This window comes from Saprolegnia diclina (genome assembly GCF_000281045.1).
Source record: "Saprolegnia diclina VS20 unplaced genomic scaffold supercont1.80, whole genome shotgun sequence".
NCBI classification, from domain to species: domain Eukaryota; phylum Oomycota; class Saprolegniomycetes; order Saprolegniales; family Saprolegniaceae; genus Saprolegnia; species Saprolegnia diclina.
In genome coordinates this window covers 36,907-55,698 of record NW_008246147.1, presented here as the reverse complement: position 1 = coordinate 55,698, position 18,792 = coordinate 36,907, and the positions used below count along the sequence as shown (strand labels likewise).

The following is an 18,792-nucleotide window of genomic DNA, read 5'->3' as shown; positions in this document are numbered from 1 at the left end:
AGTTTCAGTGGTATGCACTTCGAGGGAGTCGACTGTACATCCAAGACACCAGGCCGACCACAGTGCAAAGGTACTAGTACGTTGGAAGCGACATCGACGAGTCCGACGTCCCTACCAGCAGCGTCTCTGCGGACGTCGGTGCTGGCACTTGCTGACGCACGCAACACACCAACGAACGTCGAAAGCTGCGCAGATACTTGCTGTTGGCGATGCGATGTTGAAGTGCGTCGGTGACGACGATGATGATGGGTTGGCGCGCATCGTGCTACGGTTGGCAGCAGAAAACGAAGCCCGCGCTCTCGTGAGTAATCGCGCCGATACTAATCGCAACGTGAGAAGGTAAAAGGACCGACGGACTCGACGCCAAGCACGTAGAAGACACTACGCACCCTCATCTTGGAGCTCTTATTTGGCATCTTCTCGTATCGCAGCGCACGGCAGGCCGTTGAACGCACGTTGAAGGCGACGCAACGTTGACGGCGCCACAAGGCGACAACCGGCATCGGAATGGAGTTTCCTTATACTAGTACCATCCACCGTCAAGACGGCGCGTGCGGACCCAATGTCGCGCATCAACGGCGCGCCAGGCCGCAAATAGTTCGCGCCGAGAGCATGGGCATGCTGAAACCGCACTCGGTCGGCGTAGGGTTGCTCGATACGAACCGTTGGATGCGTACGCTGCGGTGGCCGCAGACTATATAAGGGAATTCCAACGATCTGATACCATGGCTGTCAAATGACTTCAAGAACTGGCACCAGCTGCGTCTCCTTTTGCGTTTCGGACCAGCCAACATCACTTGACGATTACATGCCGAGCGACGTCGCCCGCCGCCGCCGAAGCCCGCTCACGCCCGAGCAGCAAGAGCAGAGCCGGCAACGCTCGCGGCTCTACTACCTCAAGCACAAGGAAAAGGTCATTGCCAAGGCCAAAGCGCGCTACGACGACAACCGCGACGACGAGCGCGCGCGCCGGCGCGAGGTCTACGCGATCAAGAAGGCACGCCAGTCGAGCCCCGAGTCGTGTGCGGCCGAGGTCATTCGAGAGCCAAGTAATGCGCTCTCGATCCAATTTCTCCTCAACTAGCGTCGTCACCAATCTTCTCCGTTGCGTACTGTGGTGTCGGGCGCTTTTTGATACCAGTATTAATCATGTAAATGTTACTTGTCCATCCAATACGGTGTACACGCCGGCAGCTCTCACGCCGGCCAGCTCTGCCACACCATTCGAGCGAGCCGCAATAAGAAGCGCTTCTTAATGGCCCTTGCTCGTTTAAGTACAAGCCCGAACGCAATCCTTGATGGCCGAACGCACGGTTGCCGGGTTGATGACGTTCGGCGTGGTCGCTGTAGTCGACGCTGCATCGACTGGCGGGCGCAATGATTCTGCTAGTTTTCCGTGGCAGTGGTCGTACATTGCACTGATTAGGAAAGCAACCGACGCATCCAGAGCGCGACCATTGCCTTCGAGTCTCCATACAGCAACAAGATCTCGGGCTTTCTCGTGATCTGCATGCCAAGCAGCGAGGACGTCGCAGGCAACTCGGTCGTACGAGTTATGTCGATGCTGCGTCGACCGTCTCTCCTCACGACGCTACGCGAAGATTCACCCAAGTCCAACTTCAACATTTGGCGCCGGGTTGCATGTCTGCCCACACTGAAGATTTTGACTTGCGGTTTGTATGCTCGAACGATGATGGCGGCGTTTGGTGTACCTGCAGTCTGGTGTGTTGGCGCTACATCGTTGGTCTCGGCTCCTCTCATTCTTGCAACTACGGTGCCTACGCTGAGGCGCCAAGGCGCTTGGTTTGGGGAAATGGCGTTCTTTGCTAATGTGCGCTGACCCTCCTCTTATCACGCGCCCGACAGGCAACGTCTGCCCGCAAAGATGCTGGGTGCAGCCATACGAGTGGCTTGGATATGGGTGCACACCGAGACTGGCACGCGCCAGTGTATCTCGCGTAATGGTTCTGGTTGACGTGGTCCGTCGCTCACTTTTGGTTTGACCACGGGCATGGCAGACGCCAAGCCGCGACGCCGGCGGGAGCGCCACCTCACCTCGGCGCAGAAGGAGCTGAGCCGCCGCCGGTCGCGCGTCTACTACCTCAAGCACAAGGACCGAGTCCTCGCCAAGTCCAAGGCGCGCTATAGCACCAACGTCGCAGAAGAGCGCGCGCGCCGCCGCGATATGTACGCCAAGAAGCAAGCGGCCAAGGAAGCCGAGAACGGCGTGGTGACGCCGGCGTCATCATCTCCGGCAAAGCCACGGGCGGAGAACGCGCTCTCACTTCGTTTTATTCTAAATTAGCTAGTCCTTGTCCTTAGTTGGCGTCGTCATTGTGTTTTGTAAAACGAACATCGTTGCATCCTGCCAAAGCATCCGACAGGACTCGCTTTGATTCATCCCTCGGTGACGCTAGAATTGTCCTGATGCGCAAGGACCGACTGCCGAGAAGAGCTTTGCGCTTCCGAGGTGGAGCGGCCTTCTGTACCGTCCCGTCTGTGACCCGAGATGCAGTCGACGCAGATAACGTCGATTGGCCGCTTGCGCCGGCGTCACCGAGCTCGAAACAGATTGCATTGGGTGATGGTTTCGGGTCGTACCGAACGTGAACTGTCACCAGAACCGATACCGATAATAACAAGGGAATTGTACTTGACTAGAACTCAATGAAAAGTGAGCTATGGACTTGTCGAGAGCCGCGCAGACTTCTCTCATCAAGTTACTACAGCGTTCTCGACAAAGACGTCGCGTACTGCGTAGAGACGAGCAAATATCGTTGTCGTCTTCTTCGCTTGATCTCGTGGCTGCATAGGCGGCGGTTCGTGTTGCTCATCTGCAGTCGCCGGAGGTGCTCCGGCCCCATGAAGTCCCGCGTGGTCTCGTCCTTCCAAGCGTCTTGACCAGCGCAAGGCTGCACTGCTTTCGCAAGGTCCTCGGCAGACGACGCCAGCAACTATGCGGCGGCAGTGAAGCCTTGAAGTGTGCGAAATGCTACGGAAGGAGTACGTATTTGGCGACGACTACGCCTGAAGCCACAAAGACATCCACGAAATGAAGATGGCGACCGTGGTTGGACGATGCCCTCCTGATGCTCTGGCGGCTGTCGCAAAATTCCCGGCCCTTGGGACGTGTACCGCGACGAGAGGCCCGATCCAGGTCTGGTCGAGAGCCAAAACACAACGTCATTTTGCCCGAGTGGCAAACACAGCATGCTGGGAGATACCAGGTTGGCTCGATTTCTCGCGATCAAGCTTTGAAGGACTTGTCAGGACTGCTTTCGAAGCGAGATGTCCACAGCACTCGACATACTTGACATGCGACGTCCTCACTCAGGCGGGCATTTGGACCAACAGCTGCACCACTTGTGAGCTCATCGCATTCGATTTCAGGAAACTACACTGCGTGTTCAAGTATCCATCAACATGCAATAACTGCGGCGCAGTGTCAGTTGAGGCGAGAGGACGAAGAGCCTCCTTCGAAAACAAGGTCTCATACTCGCATAACATGGCTTACTAGATCACCATGACGAGAACAGAGCCTTTCTCGCGTTGGCATTTACCAAACCTCAGTCTACAGTCGCTCTGCCTCGCCCTGCATTGGGAGCAGTCCTACTTGAAAGAGTATGGAGAGACATCGTCGCAGGAGGCGAGCCTTCACATATTAACTGGGGTGAAGGGCCTTCACAGCATTCAACAAAAATCCTTGGCGTACGAGTAGCTACTGAGTGCACAATGTTCTCTTCTCTGAACCCCCAGCGGTGTTGAACACCGCAGGAATGTTGCATTCGGGTCTTTACACCACCCAAGGTTACTTCTTCGACGCGTCCGGTTCTTGTGGCGCCGAATGAATCAGAAAGAACCAGCTGGTAGGGCTCGGCACGTTAGAAGACGAAAACGTCACCTTGGTTGTAACCCGCCCTGCAGATGCGCGTCGACAATCGCGTCGACTTGGCTTGTTGTCGCTTCTCGCAACAGTGCAGTGAAGGAGGCAGTCGACGATGCGACTTTGATGTGGGAAACGTGTGGTTGCAAGGGCAGTGAATAGGTGGAGATAGACGCGCCGACCTGCACAAGGTGCGATCCACTTTTGAATGCTCAATCATCGAAAAGACGCCCATCGGAACGACGTGTGGAGTTCTGCGCACTTTCTGTAGTACCGTTCACCACATGTCTCTCTACCTGCTGTTGTTATTGTTCACCAAAACCTTAGGCTGTCAAAAGCTCGTTCAAGGCGGCGACCAAGCAACGCAAGACACGAAGAGCTCTGCCCCACCACCCCGCAATAAGATCTTGGACCCCTTTTCGCAGAGCTACGACTGCGGAAGCTTGCTGCGTGCAAAGCTCCCAAGCTCCTGCACCTGGACGTCGTAGCCTAAGTGTGAAGGTGAAAAGCCGGGTGGGACTTCTCAACATGTGGTGGTTATCTTTGATACGACGCCACTGCCACCACCAGGTGAGGGACGCGCTCGCGGGGACTGCCTCAGCGGCACCCGCTTCGATTGCGAATTCACTTGCAAGCGCGTGTCTGGGTCCTCACTATATCTAGAGAAAGTCGACCGTCGTCGTCGGCCGTGCGCGCGCGGTGAATCTGGTGGCACGTACCGTGGCTAATGGCAGCGTGCGGACTGAGTGGTCAACCCCGTTTAAATTCGCTGCATTGTGCCCCTGGTTTCGTTGAAGGTCCGACCTTTTTCGTAGAAAGGACGCGATTCACCATGCAATTCCATGGCATAAAAGAAGAAACAGAACCCACACGAGAGTGATAATCAGACGCTTGCAAACGTCATGGGTACGATAAGAAAATAACTGATTTCGACTATGTAAAAAAGTTACTCGTGGTCTCATCCACTCGGATGCTTCAATTTCCTCCTTCTATACACCGAACTCTCCACTTGCTCACTTTGCCTTTTGCCTTCCAGCCCACAAGTACAACAAAAGGGATGTTGGCGCAGAAGAACGACATTGCACTTGCCGAGCGCCTCTCGTACGTGGCATCGCTCGACGTCCAGGCCGGCGCCAAGGGCGACGACTACGAAGGCGTCAAGACCCCAACGGATCTTGAAAACGGCGCACTCCGTGAAGGCGGTGCCCCCGTCTACTCGTCGCCCGAAGTGATGGCGCTCGTGTTCCAGTACGCGGTCATCGGTGTCGTCTACGGCGGCCTCTCGTACATGAAGTACCCGATCCTCACGGGCTACTTCCAGCTCGAAGGCAACGTCCTCAGCTCGGCGTCGGCGCTCATGAGCCTCGGCTGGTCGCTCAAGGTCTTCTTCGGCATGCTCACCGACTGCTTCCCCGTCTTTGGCTACAACCGCAAGCCGTACATCTTTGCCGGCTGGCTCCTCACGGCCGTCATCCTCGTCTTCCTCGCGATCCGGCCGGCCGGCGACGACGCGTCGATTGACGCCGAGAACGCAGCTTCCAACGGCGCCGTCCTCGCGCTCCTCTGCGCGGTCGCTTGCTTCTCGTACATCATGGCCGACGTCGCCCAGGACGCGCTCCTCGTCCAGTACGCCCAGCGCGAACCCGACGCTGTCCGCGGTCGCCTCCAGTCGATGATCTACGCTGTGCGCACGGTGCTCATGGCTGTCATGGCCGCCATCTCGGGTTTCTGCCTCAACTCGAAGCGCATGACCGGCGACTACGACTGGGACATTGGCGTCAACGGGTACTTTTGGATCTTGGCTGTGCCGTCGGCCATCAACGTGCCGGTCGTGTGGTTCTTCCTCAAGGACACGAAGAAGGCGGCCGTGCCCGTCGGTGTCTACCTCCAGCAGTTCTGGGACCTCGCGCAGAAGCGCGTCGTGTGGCAAGTCATGATCTTCAACTTTATGTTCTCGCTCTTCACGTCGTACATCAGCTCGACGGCCGGCCCGTATGTGTCGCTCTACTGGGCCGAGGTCGAGAACCTCAACTCGTCCATCATGAGCATCGTCGGCTCCATGATCTTTGCCGCCGTGCTCGTCGCCACCGGCAAGTACGGCACCCACTGGAACTGGCGCTACGTGCTCGTGATCACGACCCTCTCGGCCAACGTGATTGACGCTGTCGTTCAGTTCCTTACCGTGTTTGACATCTTCCGCAACCAGTGGTTCTACCTCGGCGTGCCGCTCACGGAGCAGCTCCCGTCTGGCATTGGCTTTGTCATTGGCACGTTTGTGATTGTGGAATTGGCCGAGCCCGGCAACGAAGGCGTCATGTACGGTCTCTTGACGACGATCACGAACCTCCCGGGCGTCTTTGGCCCGATGATCACCAACGTCGTGTGCGGTCAGTTTGACGTTTCCAAGGCCGACATCAAGACCGACACGGACCACGTCCGGTCGCAGGTTGCGTACACGTACATCTTTGCCTACTCGATGACGGTCATCGGCTGCCTCTGGGTCTTCCTCCTCCCCAACCAGAAGGCTGCCGTCATGGAGCTCAAGAAGACGGGCGGCAGCTACCCGCGCGTCGCCGCTCTAATTTTCTACATCTTTTTCGCGATTCTCGCCACGTCGATCACGGGCACCATGGCCTCCATGTTCGAGACCACGGGCTGCACCAAGATCGCCGGCGGCAAGGGCTGCCCCGAAGGCACGTCGCAGCTGTACCTCCTCGGCATCTTTGTGCCCTGCGGCCTCGCGCTCCTCGCGATCGCGGCCAAGGCATTCTACTCGCGCTAAACGACATTTGTCTCGATATTGAAGAGATAGACTATGTAATTCCTAAATTTGTCTTGTGTAAAACCAGGTTGTTTCCTTTCTTCCCTGTCGCCTGACGCTGTACTAGCACTGGCAGAGCTTCAGCGACACCGGATTGATCGCGGTCGTCACGACCCGACTGGAATGTGTGTTGTCGAGCGACACTCCTTGGCTCGCTCCCGTCGGTTGCTTCGACGATCGGCCGAGAATCTTGTTTTGGGCGGTGCACTGGCTGGTTCGAGCTTCGCAACAGCACTGAAGTGTCGAGGGATGAGTTTGGCTGCAATATGCACAGCAGCTAATGCACTCTCGATGTCCTCACACAAATCGGCGCAGGTCCATTCAATACACTGGACCACGCGCAGGGTTTGGCATCTGAGTTGGCACACAGTGGCACGCTTGTGCCCATCGTCGCCAACTCTCGTTGGTTGCCAACCTTAGGGCGCACATATCTTGGACTTCAACAAGCTCCCAGTACACGCCGCTTCTGGCTTTTCGAAGCAGCAGCGTCTTGCCCTCGCCAGCACCCGGCCACCACGGCCGTCCAACACGACCGTCCCGGCCTCACCGACGTCACCGCCTGTCTGCTTGGGTTTTTACCAGCACTCTCGTGCAGAATGTAGGTTCAAGAGGCGCAAGTGATTGGCGGAGCTCGGATGAAGTGCAATGTGACGACATCGGCACTTGACAATCTTCCTCGACCATGGCGAGCGTCCAGACCAAGGCCGCCGAAGGCAAGCCCCTCCTGCCCGACACTAGCTCGGCGCCCGTCGCCCGCAACTGGAAGCGCATCGCTGTCGCCGCTGCCGCCGTGGCTGTGGCGGGTGCTGGTGCATACTCGCTCTTGCGCACCCACGACGCCGACACGTTCGACGAGTTCTTTGCCAAGATGGAGTCGATGATGGACCGCAGCGTCGACCCGTGCGAAGACTTTTACGAGTACGCGTGTGGCGGGTGGGCCAAGACGGCCGAGATCCCGGCGACCGCTGGCTCGATCGACACGTCCTTCACGGTCGTGCAGCACGCCAACGACCGCATCATCCAAACCATCCTCGCCGATAAGCCGCCGACCATCGGGCCCTTCTACGACGCCTGTCTCAACGCGACGACGACCAACGTTTCTGTGCTGCAGTCGCACCTCGCCGCCCTTGATGCGCTTTCGTCCAAGACGGACATCCTTGCGTACGCTGGCCAGCTCTACCGGTCCGCCGGTGTCGCATCCTTTTTAGAATTCGATGTCGGGGTGGACCCGAAGAACGCCTCCGTCCAAGTGCTCACGCTCGTGCAGGGCGGGTGGACGCTCCCAACGATCGAGTTTTACGCGTCTCCCAGTAACCGCGCGCTCTTCACCCAGTACGTCTCCTCGTGGACGTCGCTTTTGCGCTGGAACGCGTCGGCGTCCGACCTCTGGGCGTTCGAGTCGGCGCTGACTGCCATCGCCGTGCCGAATTCAGCGCTGCGAGACCCGACGGCGACGTACAACAAGATGACACCAGCCGCGCTCACGTCGGTGGCACCGTATTTGCAGGCGTATTTCAAAGGCGCGGCGATCCCGTTGACGGCGGCCGACCCGGCGCTGCTCGTGATGACGCCGGCGTTCCTCACAAAGCAAGTGGCGCTCTTGAATGCAACGTCGGTCGCGACGCTGCGTCAGTACGTCGGTCTCCGTCTCGTGGCCACCATTGGACGCCTCTTGGGCGAAGCGCCTCGGCGGATCGACCATGCGTTCGCTGGAGTCCTCGGCGGCCTCGGGGACCTCCCCGCGCGCGATGCCTTTTGCCGCGCCGAGACGTTGGCGTCGCTCCCGGCGTTCGTCGGTGCCGCCTTCCAAGCCGCTGCGTTCCCCGACGCTGTCGCGGCCAAGACGCTGATTGGCGACATTGAAGCGGCGATGACGCGCCTTGTCGCGACCGAGCCGTGGCTCGACGATGTGACGCGATCGCGGTCGCTCGAGAAGATCCAGGCCGTGCGCAACTTTGTCGGTGGCCCGCCGACGCCGCCAACGACACCCGTCAACATGTCGCATACCGACTTTGTGGGCAACGCGCTCGCCATCACGCAGCACGAGATCCGCTCGCGCATGGCGCAGATCGGCGGGCCGAGCGACCCGACGCGCTGGGACCTCGGGTCCTTTGAGGTCGAGGCGTACTACGACCCGAGCGCCAACAAGATGGTCTTCCCCGCCGGTATCCTCCAGCCGCCGATCTTCTCTGCGACCAAGCAGCCGATGATTGCCAACTACGCGCGCATCGGTGTCGTCATGGGCCACGAGCTCAGCCACGGTTTCGATGACATGGGCCGGCTCTTTGACGCCCATGGGCAGCTCACGTCGTGGTGGACCGACTCGGTGGCCGCGACCTTCAACGCCAACGCGCAGTGCCTCAAGCAGCAGTACGACGCCTTCCCCATCGAGTCGATCGACGCCAACAAGACGCTGCTGGGGCACGTCGACGGCGCGTTGACGCTCGGCGAAAACATCGCCGACAACGGCGGCGTCAAGCTTGCGTACCTTGCGTATGCGGCGCGGCAAGGCCTCTCGACGCCCATGGCGCGGAAGGAAGGGCAGCTCTTCTTTACGTCCTTTGCGCAAGGCTGGTGGTGCCAGAAGCGCAGCGACAACCTGGCGCGTGTTCTCATGCACACGGACGCGCACTCGCCCGGCAAGTGGCGGCTCCAGGGCCCGCTCATGAACTCGCCCTTCTTCGCCGACGCGTTCCAGTGCCCGCTCGGGTCCTTCATGAACCCCAAGGACAAGTGCGTCGTCTGGTAGACAGGTCGTAACAATGTCATAAGAGGACTACGTTACACGATTACATGAGCTTGAGATGGCCCGTGAGGTTGTCGACGTCGCCATTCGGGGCGGGACCGACGGCGAGCACGGTCTTCGTGTCCGGTGCGATCTGCGTCCGGCCCGCGTCCACGACCACGTAGTGGATGAGGCCAAGCTCCTTGGCGCGTGTCGCGAGCTCGAGCATCTCGGCCTCGGTCTCGACCTTGAGCGCGACCTTGGCCTGCCCGAGGGCTTCCCAGCACTCGAGCGCCTGTGGCGTGCGCTTCACCGCACGCTTGTAGGCACCGAGCGTCGCATGGCCGCACTGCGCGGCGATCTTGCCCTTGCCCATCTTGAGGTCGTTGCGCACGACGAGCACCATCTTGTGGGGTTCCCACTTGAGCGTGTCTTCCTCGTCGCCCTCGTCCTCGCTGTCGTCGCTCTCGGCATCGTCCTCGGCGTCTTCCTTCTGGTGGCTGGTCATCGGCGCCGGGCTGCGCGCGTGGCTATGAGCGGCTGGCGCCGGGCGGCTTGCGAGGTAGTGGTAGCCAAGGGCGCCCACGGCGACGGACGCAGCGATCTTGACGGCGTCCATCGTTTTGTAAATGGACCAGGGCCCTTGGATTTGGTGGATTTTCAGCCAATCCATCACCGAGTTTCGGAATACGCACTCTGGATTGGCTATTAAGCCGACTGTAAAAATACGGTAAAAACACCGTAAAACGCTATATCCCGTCTCATCAGACACCTCATCGTGCAATCACGTGAAGACACCAGACATTGGGCAGGACGAGATACACTGTACTATATACACTGTACAACACTGTGTATCATCTGCGCGTAGTCATGCCTCGGTGACAACGAGCGCGGACCGAGCCGGGGCGCCCAAGCCTAGTCCCTGCGTTCTGCGTGTCGCCAACACTAAAATGGCGCTTCATCGTCGACCTGATTGGTGTCTGAGCTTTTCAACACGATTTCGATTCGACCGCTGTGCTGAAGGCTGCGAAACGAGGCGCAGAGTACCCTCAACGCCCTCGTCGACACCGTGGGTGCGACTACCTTATCGTCAGACTTACCTCGTCCATTTCGCAAGCTCCTTAGAGGCTGTCCTCAAGTATTTGATTAGTATTTAGCTGTGTCACATTTAGTTGAGCCGCACAGACCATGTCCAAGAAGCTTGCAACAAGCGAATAGATGGTCAAGAGGTTCTCGCCACAAGTGCAAATATCTCTTGCGCGTCGGCGGCGAGTAGCCATCGTTGTCGTCGGTCGCTGCTGAGATCGTGGACCGAGTGGTCGGGGTGTTGACAGGTGAAGTGCAATGTGGCGTCGCTGCACGGAGGCGTTACCAGCTGCGAAAGGCCAGATGCGGTGGTCAAATTTTACCCGCAAAGAGTGGGACGTTGGTCCTGGATTTTAAATCCACTAGCCCACCGACTGGGAGCCTCACGGTCGCACACCGTGTCGTTCGAGACCGCTTGGCTTACACACAGCAACTGCGGACCGTAGAGGTTTCAAGCCTTTTCTTCTTGGCGGCTTGTTGGACAAGTCGCAAAGTCGACGTGGTCGGTGGCACAGATCCCATTGACGAGGACTGCATTTGACGTCGACGAGAATCGACAAGGTGTGTCTGAAGGCGGAGGTGGGGCGTCGACGGGGTCCTCTACGTTCACAACAGAGGGACCGACTTCCCGTTGCACACATGTCTTTGGACCGCACTGGCGACCTTGAGACGGCCTCGACGCTCTTGGCGATCGAACAAACTAGCGTTGTCACGGCGAGCTCGGTCCCAGGCTTGTGTGTAATCGCAAGACGGCGCCGCTCGGACTCGCGGTTCTATTGTTGTGGGGCGCCAAAGTCATTTCCCAACAACCTACGATGGCCTCAAGCAAGCGCAAGAGCTACAGCGACCCGTCGATCCCGCCCGAGGTCCGCGAGCGCCGGCAAGTCTACGACCGCGAGGCCAAGCGCTGCGCGCGGCAAACGTACTTGACGGAAATCGACGCGCTCAACACGACGATTGTCGGGCTCACGCAGAAGCTCCACGCGCTCCGAGGTAGCAGCGCGCTGCCGTGGAAGGAGGTGGCCGAGGCCATGGCGGCCAACAGCGCGTCGAGCGCCACGACCAACTCGCGGCTACGCGGTCAGATGGAAGAGCAAAAGCAAATCGCGCGCACACTCTACGAGTGGGCGAAAGCGCATCTTCCGACCGACACGGACGAAATGACCGAGCTCGAGGCCATGTGGCTCGAGGTCGCGACCCTCACGGACACCGGCCACGTCTGCCGCGAAATCGGGTTTTCCGAGCTCCAGCATTTCTTCGACGGCTACGACAGCCAGGGCACGGAGCAAGTGGCGAGTTCACACTCGGGCGACGACGAGAGCTGAGCTGCACTCTACTAACTTATCGAATTTCTGTTTTTATCACATTTCAACGAGCTTGGCGCAGGTGGAGTTGAAACATCGGGGCATATTGTTTAAAATGAGGCGGGCGTTCTACAGCTTGCACTACGGTTTGTTATGCTACATCATAGCCCCACGGTATCTACACCCAACAACAAGATTGCATCGTCCGTCATCCTAGCTCCAACCTCGTGATAGCTCTCCTGACGCCATGGGTTGAGAAGGGGTGGATGTGAAAAACGATTTTCACCGTCGAAAACACAAATCCCACGCGTGAAATCCCACACACGTTTTCCGTCGCCAGCATGTCGGCCGCTCCGCCCACGTCGACGCAGCCGACGCTCAAGGTCATGCGGCTCTACAAGCCGCGGCTCCACGTCGAGCAGTCCAACGGCCGCGACTTTGAGCTCTCCAACATGCTCCTGCTGCCCGACAGCTTTGGGTACCTCGCATCGCGCTTGCATGCATGCTCATAGGGACCGGCGTAGGAACATCTACCTCGGCGAGACCTTTAGCAGCTACATTAGCGTCATCAACCAGTTTGCGTGCGACCTGCAGCAAGTGGGCTTGACGGTGCGGTGGCCATGAGGCGGCTAATCGCGATCTCACGCCAGCCTAGGCCAAGCTCCAGACGCCGACAACGCGCAGCGATCTCGCCGACACGCGCGTGTCCCGCGGCGGTGCGTACAACGAGCAGGCAAACACACGTGCTTATAATAGGAAGCTAGGCTCGACGCCGCCACCCAACCCGATGCCCGTGCTGCCGAGCGGCGGAAACCTCGACATGGCGGTCGAGTATGAGCTCAACGAAGTCGGCGTGCACACGTACCGTTCTCTTCTTCTACTACAGCTCTACCTACGACGTCGTCTCGTAGGCTCCGCGTCGGCGTCTCGTACTGTGACCCAGTCACGCTCGAGGCCAAGTCGCTGCGCAAGTTTTACCGCTTCAACGTGCTCAACCCGCTCACGATCACGTTCAAGCACTTGCTCATCCAGGTAGAACGCGCAGATCTGTGGTCTCGTGCATCAAGGCTGATGCAGGAAGAGTCGTTTGTCGAGGCCAAGATACAGAACATCACGCAAGCGCCGTTGCACGTCGAGACCGTCCACTTCCTCGCGTCACCGCCCTTCCGCGCCGTCGAGCTCGCGACTGTCCGCGACCCCGAGTACACGCCGCAATTCGTTGCCCAGTTGTCACCCGACTTTGGTATAGAACCGACCGCCAGGCGTACGTCGGACCGGAAGAGACACTGCAGCGCGTCTTCAAGGTCACGTCGCCGCAGCTCGATCTGTCGCTTGGCACGCTCAACCTCGGTGCGAACGTATCACCATGTTGGATCCTTCATATGGTCGTAGGCCGCCTGGAGGTTGCGTGGAAGAGCAGCATGGGCGAGGCCGGGCGTCTCCAGACGCAGCCCGTCATGCGCAAGGTTCACGCCCTTGGTTCGAGAGCACGGACTAACTAGAAAGAGCAGGTCGGCAGTCTCAAGGAGGCCAGCGTCTCGATCGTGGCACCCAAGCAGCCGCTTCGCGTGGGCCAACCGTTCGCTGCGACCTTCCTCGTGCACAACAACGGGACGCGGCCGATGAACCTCCAGCTGCAGCTGCGCCGCGAGCTCATGACGGGCATCGTCTGCAGCGCGCTTTCGCACCAGGTAGCCATTCTCCGTGTGCTGCCTTCAACCCACGCTCGTAGAACGTGGGTGTTGTCTCACCCAACGGCAGCACGCAGCTGGACGTCGAGTTGCTGCCGCTTATCGCAGGGCTGCAGCAGATTCAAGGCGTCTTCATCGTCGAGCTCGAGACGCACGTCGAGTATCCGCAGGAGAAGACCTTGCACTTGCTCGTAAACTAAATTTAGTCGAAACGATACGACTAGACTGTGTCTCTTGCTGGCGATGGCCGAGTTTACGTCCGTGGTACCCCACAGGCGGTGGTGGCGCAAGGGGGCCGTGGCGCCGATGGCGACGCCGATCGACTACCGCCTCATGGCCAACACCGTCGTGCACAAGCTCATGGGCCAGCGCCGCGTGAGTGCGCTCGCGGCTTTTCCCGCGCTTGATCTCACGCGCGGGACCGACCGCTGGCCCCTGCGCACGGGGTACCTCGGGTCGTTTGCGGGCGACGACATGATCCTCACGCTGCACGACGCCCAAGTCGCTGGCCACCACGCCAAAGTACGTCGATGGCGCCAATTCATTTCGACTAACTAAAAATTCGACAGGTAACCTGCCACAAGGACAAGTACTTTGTCGAGCCCGTCGCACAGCACTCGACGTACCTCCAGATTGCCTCGCGCGGTACCCACCGCGAAGGCTACCCGCTCCAGAACGGCGACGTCTTTGAGCTCAGCGAGCTCTTTATCATCACCGTCCTCGAGATTGAAGTCAACTCGTCGACGTCGCCCGCGTCAGCGCCGCCAGCGCGAAGCTCCAAGGTGCAGTTTGGCCACGTGACGCTCGACACCAAGCCCCCGCAGCACATCTCGCTGTCGCCGCCACCCAAGCTCCAGAAGTCAACCCGAATCGAAACACCAAAGCTGCTCGTGCTCCAGCTACAACGCAAGCCCGAGGCCTTCCGCGTCGCCGCCCACTCGCTGCGCTCGATCGAACCGGTCCAAGTCGTCACCTTCAGCAACCATGCGTCCGTGCTCATCGGCAGTCTCCCGGGTTGCGACCTCTACGCCCCCGAGCTCTGCCCGATCCACGCAAAAATTGAGTTTGCAAATGGCGACTACGTGCTCTCGGACGTAGCCTACGGCACGCGCGTCTTCCTGCGCAACCCCGTGCAGATTGTGATCGGCGATCAGCTCGTCCTCGGTGAGACGACGCTCACGGTGGACGAGGCGCCGTCGCCGCCCGTGCCGACGGCCGGCCTCGCGATCTCGCACCTGCGCAACTCGGTGCGTCGCAAGCGCAAAGCCCACGCGCCGTTGCATGTGGCGCTACCCCGCGACAAGACCCTCAACATTGGTCGGGCCACCGGTGGGTTCATCATTTTTTGAACTATTCACTCGACACATTGATACTAGAATGCGACATTGCCCTTGGCTGCTACGCGCTCAAGCTGCTGCAGTTCTCGGTGCACCACACCCAACAACGCGTGAGTGTCCGCCCGCTCTTCGGTGCGCTCAACCAAGGCGTGTACTTTCTCTTGCACCGGAGGGCGCCACGTCACGTGCACTTCTTTGCCGGTCTCTTGCCTCTCACTTCTTGGCTCGGATATATGAGATCAAATAGACAAGCAAGCCATTTCGCCACCGGTCGTCGCCCGCGGCCTCCAGCTCGCACGCGACACAGTGCTGCGCATCGGCAACTCGGAGCTCGAAGTCGTCGCAATCAAGGAGAAGAGCGATCGAACGCTCTCGCAGGGCATGCAGAACAGGTACTGGAACGAACGCGTGGCCGTCTTGCAAAAGCTACCGTGGCTTCTGCTACATTCGATCCCGAACGGGCTCACCGAGATCACGTACCTCGCTTACCACGCCAAGGAAGTCGAGTTCCGGGCCGGCGAGAGTATCTACAAGCAGGGCCACGACGCCTTGAACACCTACGTCATTTTGGAAGGCCACATCATTCTGCACCGCAACGGCCAGCGCGACGGTAAAACGTGAGGGATCCCTGCACCTCATATGGCAGCGTAGGCAAGTACTTGGAGCAGCTCGGGCCGGGCGACTGGTGCGGCGAAGTCGCGCTGCTCCGACCCCCCGCGCGCCTCATTGCAGCCTACGACACCCATGCAATCGCCCAGACCAACGTCGCGTGCGTCGTCTTGTCTGCACGGTAGGACGCCTTCACAGTCTCTAGCTCGCAACAGGAGACTGGGTAGCGATCTCTACTACATGTGTGGCAACTACCGCGAGCTCTATCAAGTGCCGCTAACGCGGGGCATCGTCGAGCGAGAGGTCTTGCAGTCGCTCAAAGATCTCCACGGCCTCGAACGCGTCTGCTGATTTCCGACAAGTTCGTCGCTCATTGAACGGCGTAGGTGTGCCCGACGCTACTCCATCGTGTTGGCTTCAGGCTCAAACTCTCAAGTTTCCCAGCCGGCACCGACTTGAGCGCGCAAGGGCTCGGTCTCTACTGCCTCGTGCGTGGCTCAGTGCTTTGCAAGTACGAGGCCGACGAGACAACGGTGCGCACGGCTTGCACGTGGTTTGGCGAGCTCACGTCCCTATCGTCGCCCCCGCTCTCGGTATCGCTCTCACTCTCTTCTTCTCTTAACGAGCGTCGTAGGTACACGCGCAAGACGCGGTCAGCTGCTATACACTCAGCCTCGAAGAGTACAAGCGGTCGATTGAGCTCAGCTTGGTCCCGCCCACGCGCAACGACCCGCGACTTCAAGTGGGCGCGCGGGACCGCGGTCTCTCCCGCGCCGACCTCTCGCACGAGACGGCCAAGAAGGAAGCTTCGGGTACGTGATGCTTTGAAACCGAGACAATGATTTGGCTGCAGCCCACTCGTTCCTCACGCCCAAGCTTGGCGACACCAAAGCGTTTTGGATGGCGACCTTCGCCGAGCACATGGCCGACGCGCTCATTGACGAGGGCTCGGGCAACGTCATCAAAAAGGTCGAAGCCGACGCGTGGCGGCAAAAGAAGCGCAACGCCCACCTCCTCCACGCGCGCCTGCAGTACCTTCAAGAAACCGACAACATCGAGTATGCGCTCGTGCTCTACGTGCTCTCGGGGCCCAACCGCGGCGACGTTCACGTCGTCTACAACTGCGCCGTGATTGGCAACGATGCCGACGTGGCCTCGATCGTCCTCACCGAGCGCGATGTCGCACCGACGCACGCCTGGATCTACCACCGCAACGGTATATCCTCCCTGCATGAATGAGAACGTGGCGCTGACTGGTGACCAGGCGCCTATTTTGTGCAGGACCTCGGGACCTCGCTGGGCACGTTCATTCGACTCAAAGACAACGAAGCCACGTCCGTGCGCGTCGGCGACGTCCTTGTCGCGGGCGAAACTGAGTTTACATTGTTGGGCTCGCCCCCGACGCACCCCCCCGCCCACGCCGCGTCGTCATCACTATGTAGTGTGCAGTAGTCAAATGACCACCCATCAGTGCCAATGTCTTCTTTTGTATTCAATGGTCCAACGAGCCGAATTCATGGTCGACGTCTGGCAGTTGAAAAATATAAGCATGCACTACGGACGTGAGCTCGACTGCCTCTCGTGCTCGCTCGAGACGAGCAAGCTCGAGGGAGTGTACGCACCAGGAACGCCCGAGGCATTAGACGGCGGCGCTCTACGCGGCGGACCCCCGCCCGTGTACTGCAGCGCACCCGTGTTGGCGCTGCTCGCGCAGTACGCCGCTGTCGGCATCGTGCAGGGCGGTCTTGCCAGCATCAAGTACCCGATCCTCACGGGCTACTTCCAGCTTGAAGGCAACGTCCTCAACTCGGGAAGTGCGCTCATGAGCCTCGGCTGGTCGCTCAAGGTCTTCTTTGGTCTCCTCTCGGACTGCTTTCCGCTGTGCGGCTACCACCGCAAGCCGTACATTGTTCTTGGCTGGCTCTTGACCGCGATCGTGCTCGTGCTTGTGGCGGCCAAGTCTCCAGGATCGCCTGCGCCAGCAGCAGACGCAACGACCAACGGCGCAGTCCTTACGCTCCTCTGCGCGGTCGCGTGCTTCTTCTTCATCCTCGCCGACGTTGCCCAAGACGCACTCCTCGTCCAGTACGCACAGCGCGAGCCGGACGCCGTCCGCGGCCGCCTCCAGTCGATGGTGTACGCTGTGCGCGCACTCTTTATGGCGCTCATCTCGCTCGTCTCGGGCGTCTGCCTCAACTCGACGCGCATGGCCGGGTCGTTTGACTGGGACATTGGCGTCCAGGGGTTCTTTGTGCTCCTCGCCGTTCCCACCGTCTGCAACGTTGTCGTTGCCTCCTGCTACCTCCAAGACGAGGCCAAGCCCCGCGTGCCTCTGTCCGACTACGGTCGCCAGCTCTGGGCGCTCGCGCAGAAGCGCGCGGTGTGGCAAGTCATGATCTTCAATTTTGTCTTTATGCTCTTGACGAGCAGCGTCGGGTCGACGGCCGCTCCGTACGTGGCCCTGTACTGGGCCAAAGTCGAGAACCTCAACGCAGCGCTCTTGCAGGTCGTCGGGCACGTGCTTTTCGCCGCAGTGCTTTTCGTGATGGGCCGGTATGGCACCCACTGGAACTGGCGCTACGTGCTCGTGGTCACGACGCTCTCGGCCAACGCGATCGACGCGCTCGTTCAGTTTCTCACCGTCTTTGACGTGTTTCGCAACCAGTGGTTCTACCTCGGCGTGCCGCTCACGGAGGAGCTCCCGAAAGCCATCAGCTTTGCCGTTGGCGCGTTTGTCATTGTGGAGCTGGCCGAAGACGGCAACGAAGGCGTCATGTATGGGCTTCTGACGACCGTCGGCAACCTCCCGAGCGTGTTTGGGGGCATGCTCACCAACGTCATGGACGCCTCCTTGGCCTACGACAAGCTACGCATCAAAGCCGACTCGAAGGACACGCGCACCGCCGTCGCCTGGTCGTTTGGCCTGATGTACGCGACGTCGGTCGTCGGGTGCATGACGGTGCTGCTGCTGCCGCGGCAGAAGGCAGAGGTCCTCGCTCTCAAGCGCGACGGCGGCGACTACCCGCGCGTGGCGCTCGGCATTGGCTTCCTCTTTGTGGTCATCCTCGCGACCTCGATCACGGGGACGATGGCATCGATGTTTGCGTCCACGGGCTGCCACGTCCTGGCCGGCGGCCGCGGGTGTGTGCCTGGCACGAGCAGTCATCTCTATCTCTTGGGTATTGCGCTTCCCGCTCTGCTTGCTGCATGTTTGCTGCTCGTGTTTGGTGTCATTCGTCGTTGAAATCAATGTATCAATCCATACCGCGACACGATTCGCTATCTACAGTATTCCAGTTGAGAAGATTTTAGTGTTTGATGTACTTTATAAATAGT

The 18,792-nt window shown here is 59.5% G+C and overlaps 9 protein-coding genes across 10 annotated transcripts; 8 read left to right on the top strand and 1 right to left on the bottom strand.

Moving 5' to 3' along the window:
* Positions 1–786: 786 nt before the first annotated feature.
* Positions 787–1,176, top strand: SDRG_14896 (hypothetical protein). Its single transcript, XM_008621056.1, has one exon. It carries the CDS (start codon positions 809–811, stop codon positions 1,082–1,084), a length of 276 nt encoding a protein of 91 aa, XP_008619278.1. The 5' UTR covers positions 787–808; the 3' UTR covers positions 1,085–1,176.
* An 828-nt stretch (positions 1,177–2,004) lies between these two features.
* Positions 2,005–2,378, top strand: SDRG_14895 (hypothetical protein). The gene has a single exon (XM_008621055.1). The coding sequence runs from the start codon at positions 2,012–2,014 to the stop codon at positions 2,303–2,305; it is 294 nt and encodes a 97-aa protein (XP_008619277.1). The 5' UTR covers positions 2,005–2,011; the 3' UTR covers positions 2,306–2,378.
* A 2,511-nt stretch (positions 2,379–4,889) lies between these two features.
* Positions 4,890–6,731, top strand: SDRG_14894 (hypothetical protein). Its single transcript, XM_008621054.1, has one exon. The coding sequence runs from the start codon at positions 4,941–4,943 to the stop codon at positions 6,663–6,665; it is 1,725 nt and encodes a 574-aa protein (XP_008619276.1). The 5' UTR covers positions 4,890–4,940; the 3' UTR covers positions 6,666–6,731.
* A 655-nt stretch (positions 6,732–7,386) lies between these two features.
* SDRG_14893 (hypothetical protein) lies at positions 7,387–9,453 on the top strand (the record flags this gene model as incomplete). Its single annotated transcript, XM_008621053.1, has 1 exon — positions 7,387–9,453. The coding sequence occupies one exon, from the start codon at positions 7,387–7,389 to the stop codon at positions 9,451–9,453; it is 2,067 nt and encodes a 688-aa protein (XP_008619275.1).
* SDRG_14892 (PTH2 family peptidyl-tRNA hydrolase) lies at positions 9,453–10,069 on the bottom strand. Its single transcript, XM_008621052.1, has one exon. It carries the CDS (start codon positions 10,046–10,048, stop codon positions 9,494–9,496), a length of 555 nt encoding a protein of 184 aa, XP_008619274.1. The 5' UTR covers positions 10,049–10,069; the 3' UTR covers positions 9,453–9,493.
* Positions 10,070–11,330: 1,261 nt separating this feature from the next.
* Positions 11,331–11,840, top strand: SDRG_14891 (hypothetical protein; the record flags this gene model as incomplete). Its single annotated transcript, XM_008621051.1, has 1 exon — positions 11,331–11,840. One exon carries the CDS (start codon positions 11,331–11,333, stop codon positions 11,838–11,840), a length of 510 nt encoding a protein of 169 aa, XP_008619273.1.
* A 310-nt stretch (positions 11,841–12,150) lies between these two features.
* On the top strand, positions 12,151–13,742 carry SDRG_14890 (hypothetical protein). The gene is made up of 10 exons (XM_008621050.1): positions 12,151–12,297; positions 12,344–12,428; positions 12,475–12,535; positions 12,584–12,680; positions 12,731–12,851; positions 12,897–13,021; positions 13,069–13,169; positions 13,212–13,285; positions 13,331–13,510; positions 13,552–13,742. Exons 1-10 carry the CDS (start codon positions 12,161–12,163, stop codon positions 13,708–13,710), a joined length of 1,140 nt encoding a protein of 379 aa, XP_008619272.1. The 5' UTR covers positions 12,151–12,160; the 3' UTR covers positions 13,711–13,742.
* An 11-nt stretch (positions 13,743–13,753) lies between these two features.
* SDRG_14889 lies at positions 13,754–16,931 on the top strand (the record flags this gene model as incomplete). 2 transcript variants are annotated; one of them, XM_008621048.1, is made up of 10 exons in its annotated part: positions 13,754–14,032; positions 14,080–14,839; positions 14,887–15,048; positions 15,095–15,457; positions 15,499–15,637; positions 15,684–15,798; positions 15,843–16,049; positions 16,091–16,268; positions 16,310–16,672; positions 16,721–16,931. In XM_008621048.1, 10 exons carry the CDS (start codon positions 13,754–13,756, stop codon positions 16,906–16,908), a joined length of 2,754 nt encoding a protein of 917 aa, XP_008619270.1. In that variant the 3' UTR covers positions 16,909–16,931. The 2 variants fall into 2 exon arrangements, with proteins under 2 accessions (XP_008619270.1, XP_008619271.1); XM_008621049.1 differs by having other exon boundaries at positions 16,091–16,672.
* A 74-nt stretch (positions 16,932–17,005) lies between these two features.
* SDRG_14888 (hypothetical protein) lies at positions 17,006–18,700 on the top strand (the record flags this gene model as incomplete). The annotated part of the gene is made up of 1 exon (XM_008621047.1): positions 17,006–18,700. One exon carries the CDS (start codon positions 17,006–17,008, stop codon positions 18,698–18,700), a length of 1,695 nt encoding a protein of 564 aa, XP_008619269.1.
* Between the last annotated feature and the right edge of the window lie 92 nt (positions 18,701–18,792).

Coding starts and splice junctions, on each gene's coding strand:
- SDRG_14896 (XM_008621056.1), top strand. CDS start 809: ATGCCGAGCGACGTCGCCCGCCGCCGCCGAAGCCCGCTCACGCCCGAG.
- SDRG_14895 (XM_008621055.1), top strand. CDS start 2,012: ATGGCAGACGCCAAGCCGCGACGCCGGCGGGAGCGCCACCTCACCTCG.
- SDRG_14894 (XM_008621054.1), top strand. CDS start 4,941: ATGTTGGCGCAGAAGAACGACATTGCACTTGCCGAGCGCCTCTCGTAC.
- SDRG_14892 (XM_008621052.1), bottom strand. CDS start 10,048: ATGGACGCCGTCAAGATCGCTGCGTCCGTCGCCGTGGGCGCCCTTGGC.
- SDRG_14890 (XM_008621050.1), top strand. CDS start 12,161: ATGTCGGCCGCTCCGCCCACGTCGACGCAGCCGACGCTCAAGGTCATG. Junction 12,429..12,474: donor TGCAGCAAGTGGGCTTGACG/GTGCGGTGGCCA, acceptor ACGCCAGCCTAG/GCCAAGCTCCAGACGCCGAC. Junction 12,681..12,730: donor AACGAAGTCGGCGTGCACAC/GTACCGTTCTCT, acceptor GTCGTCTCGTAG/GCTCCGCGTCGGCGTCTCGT.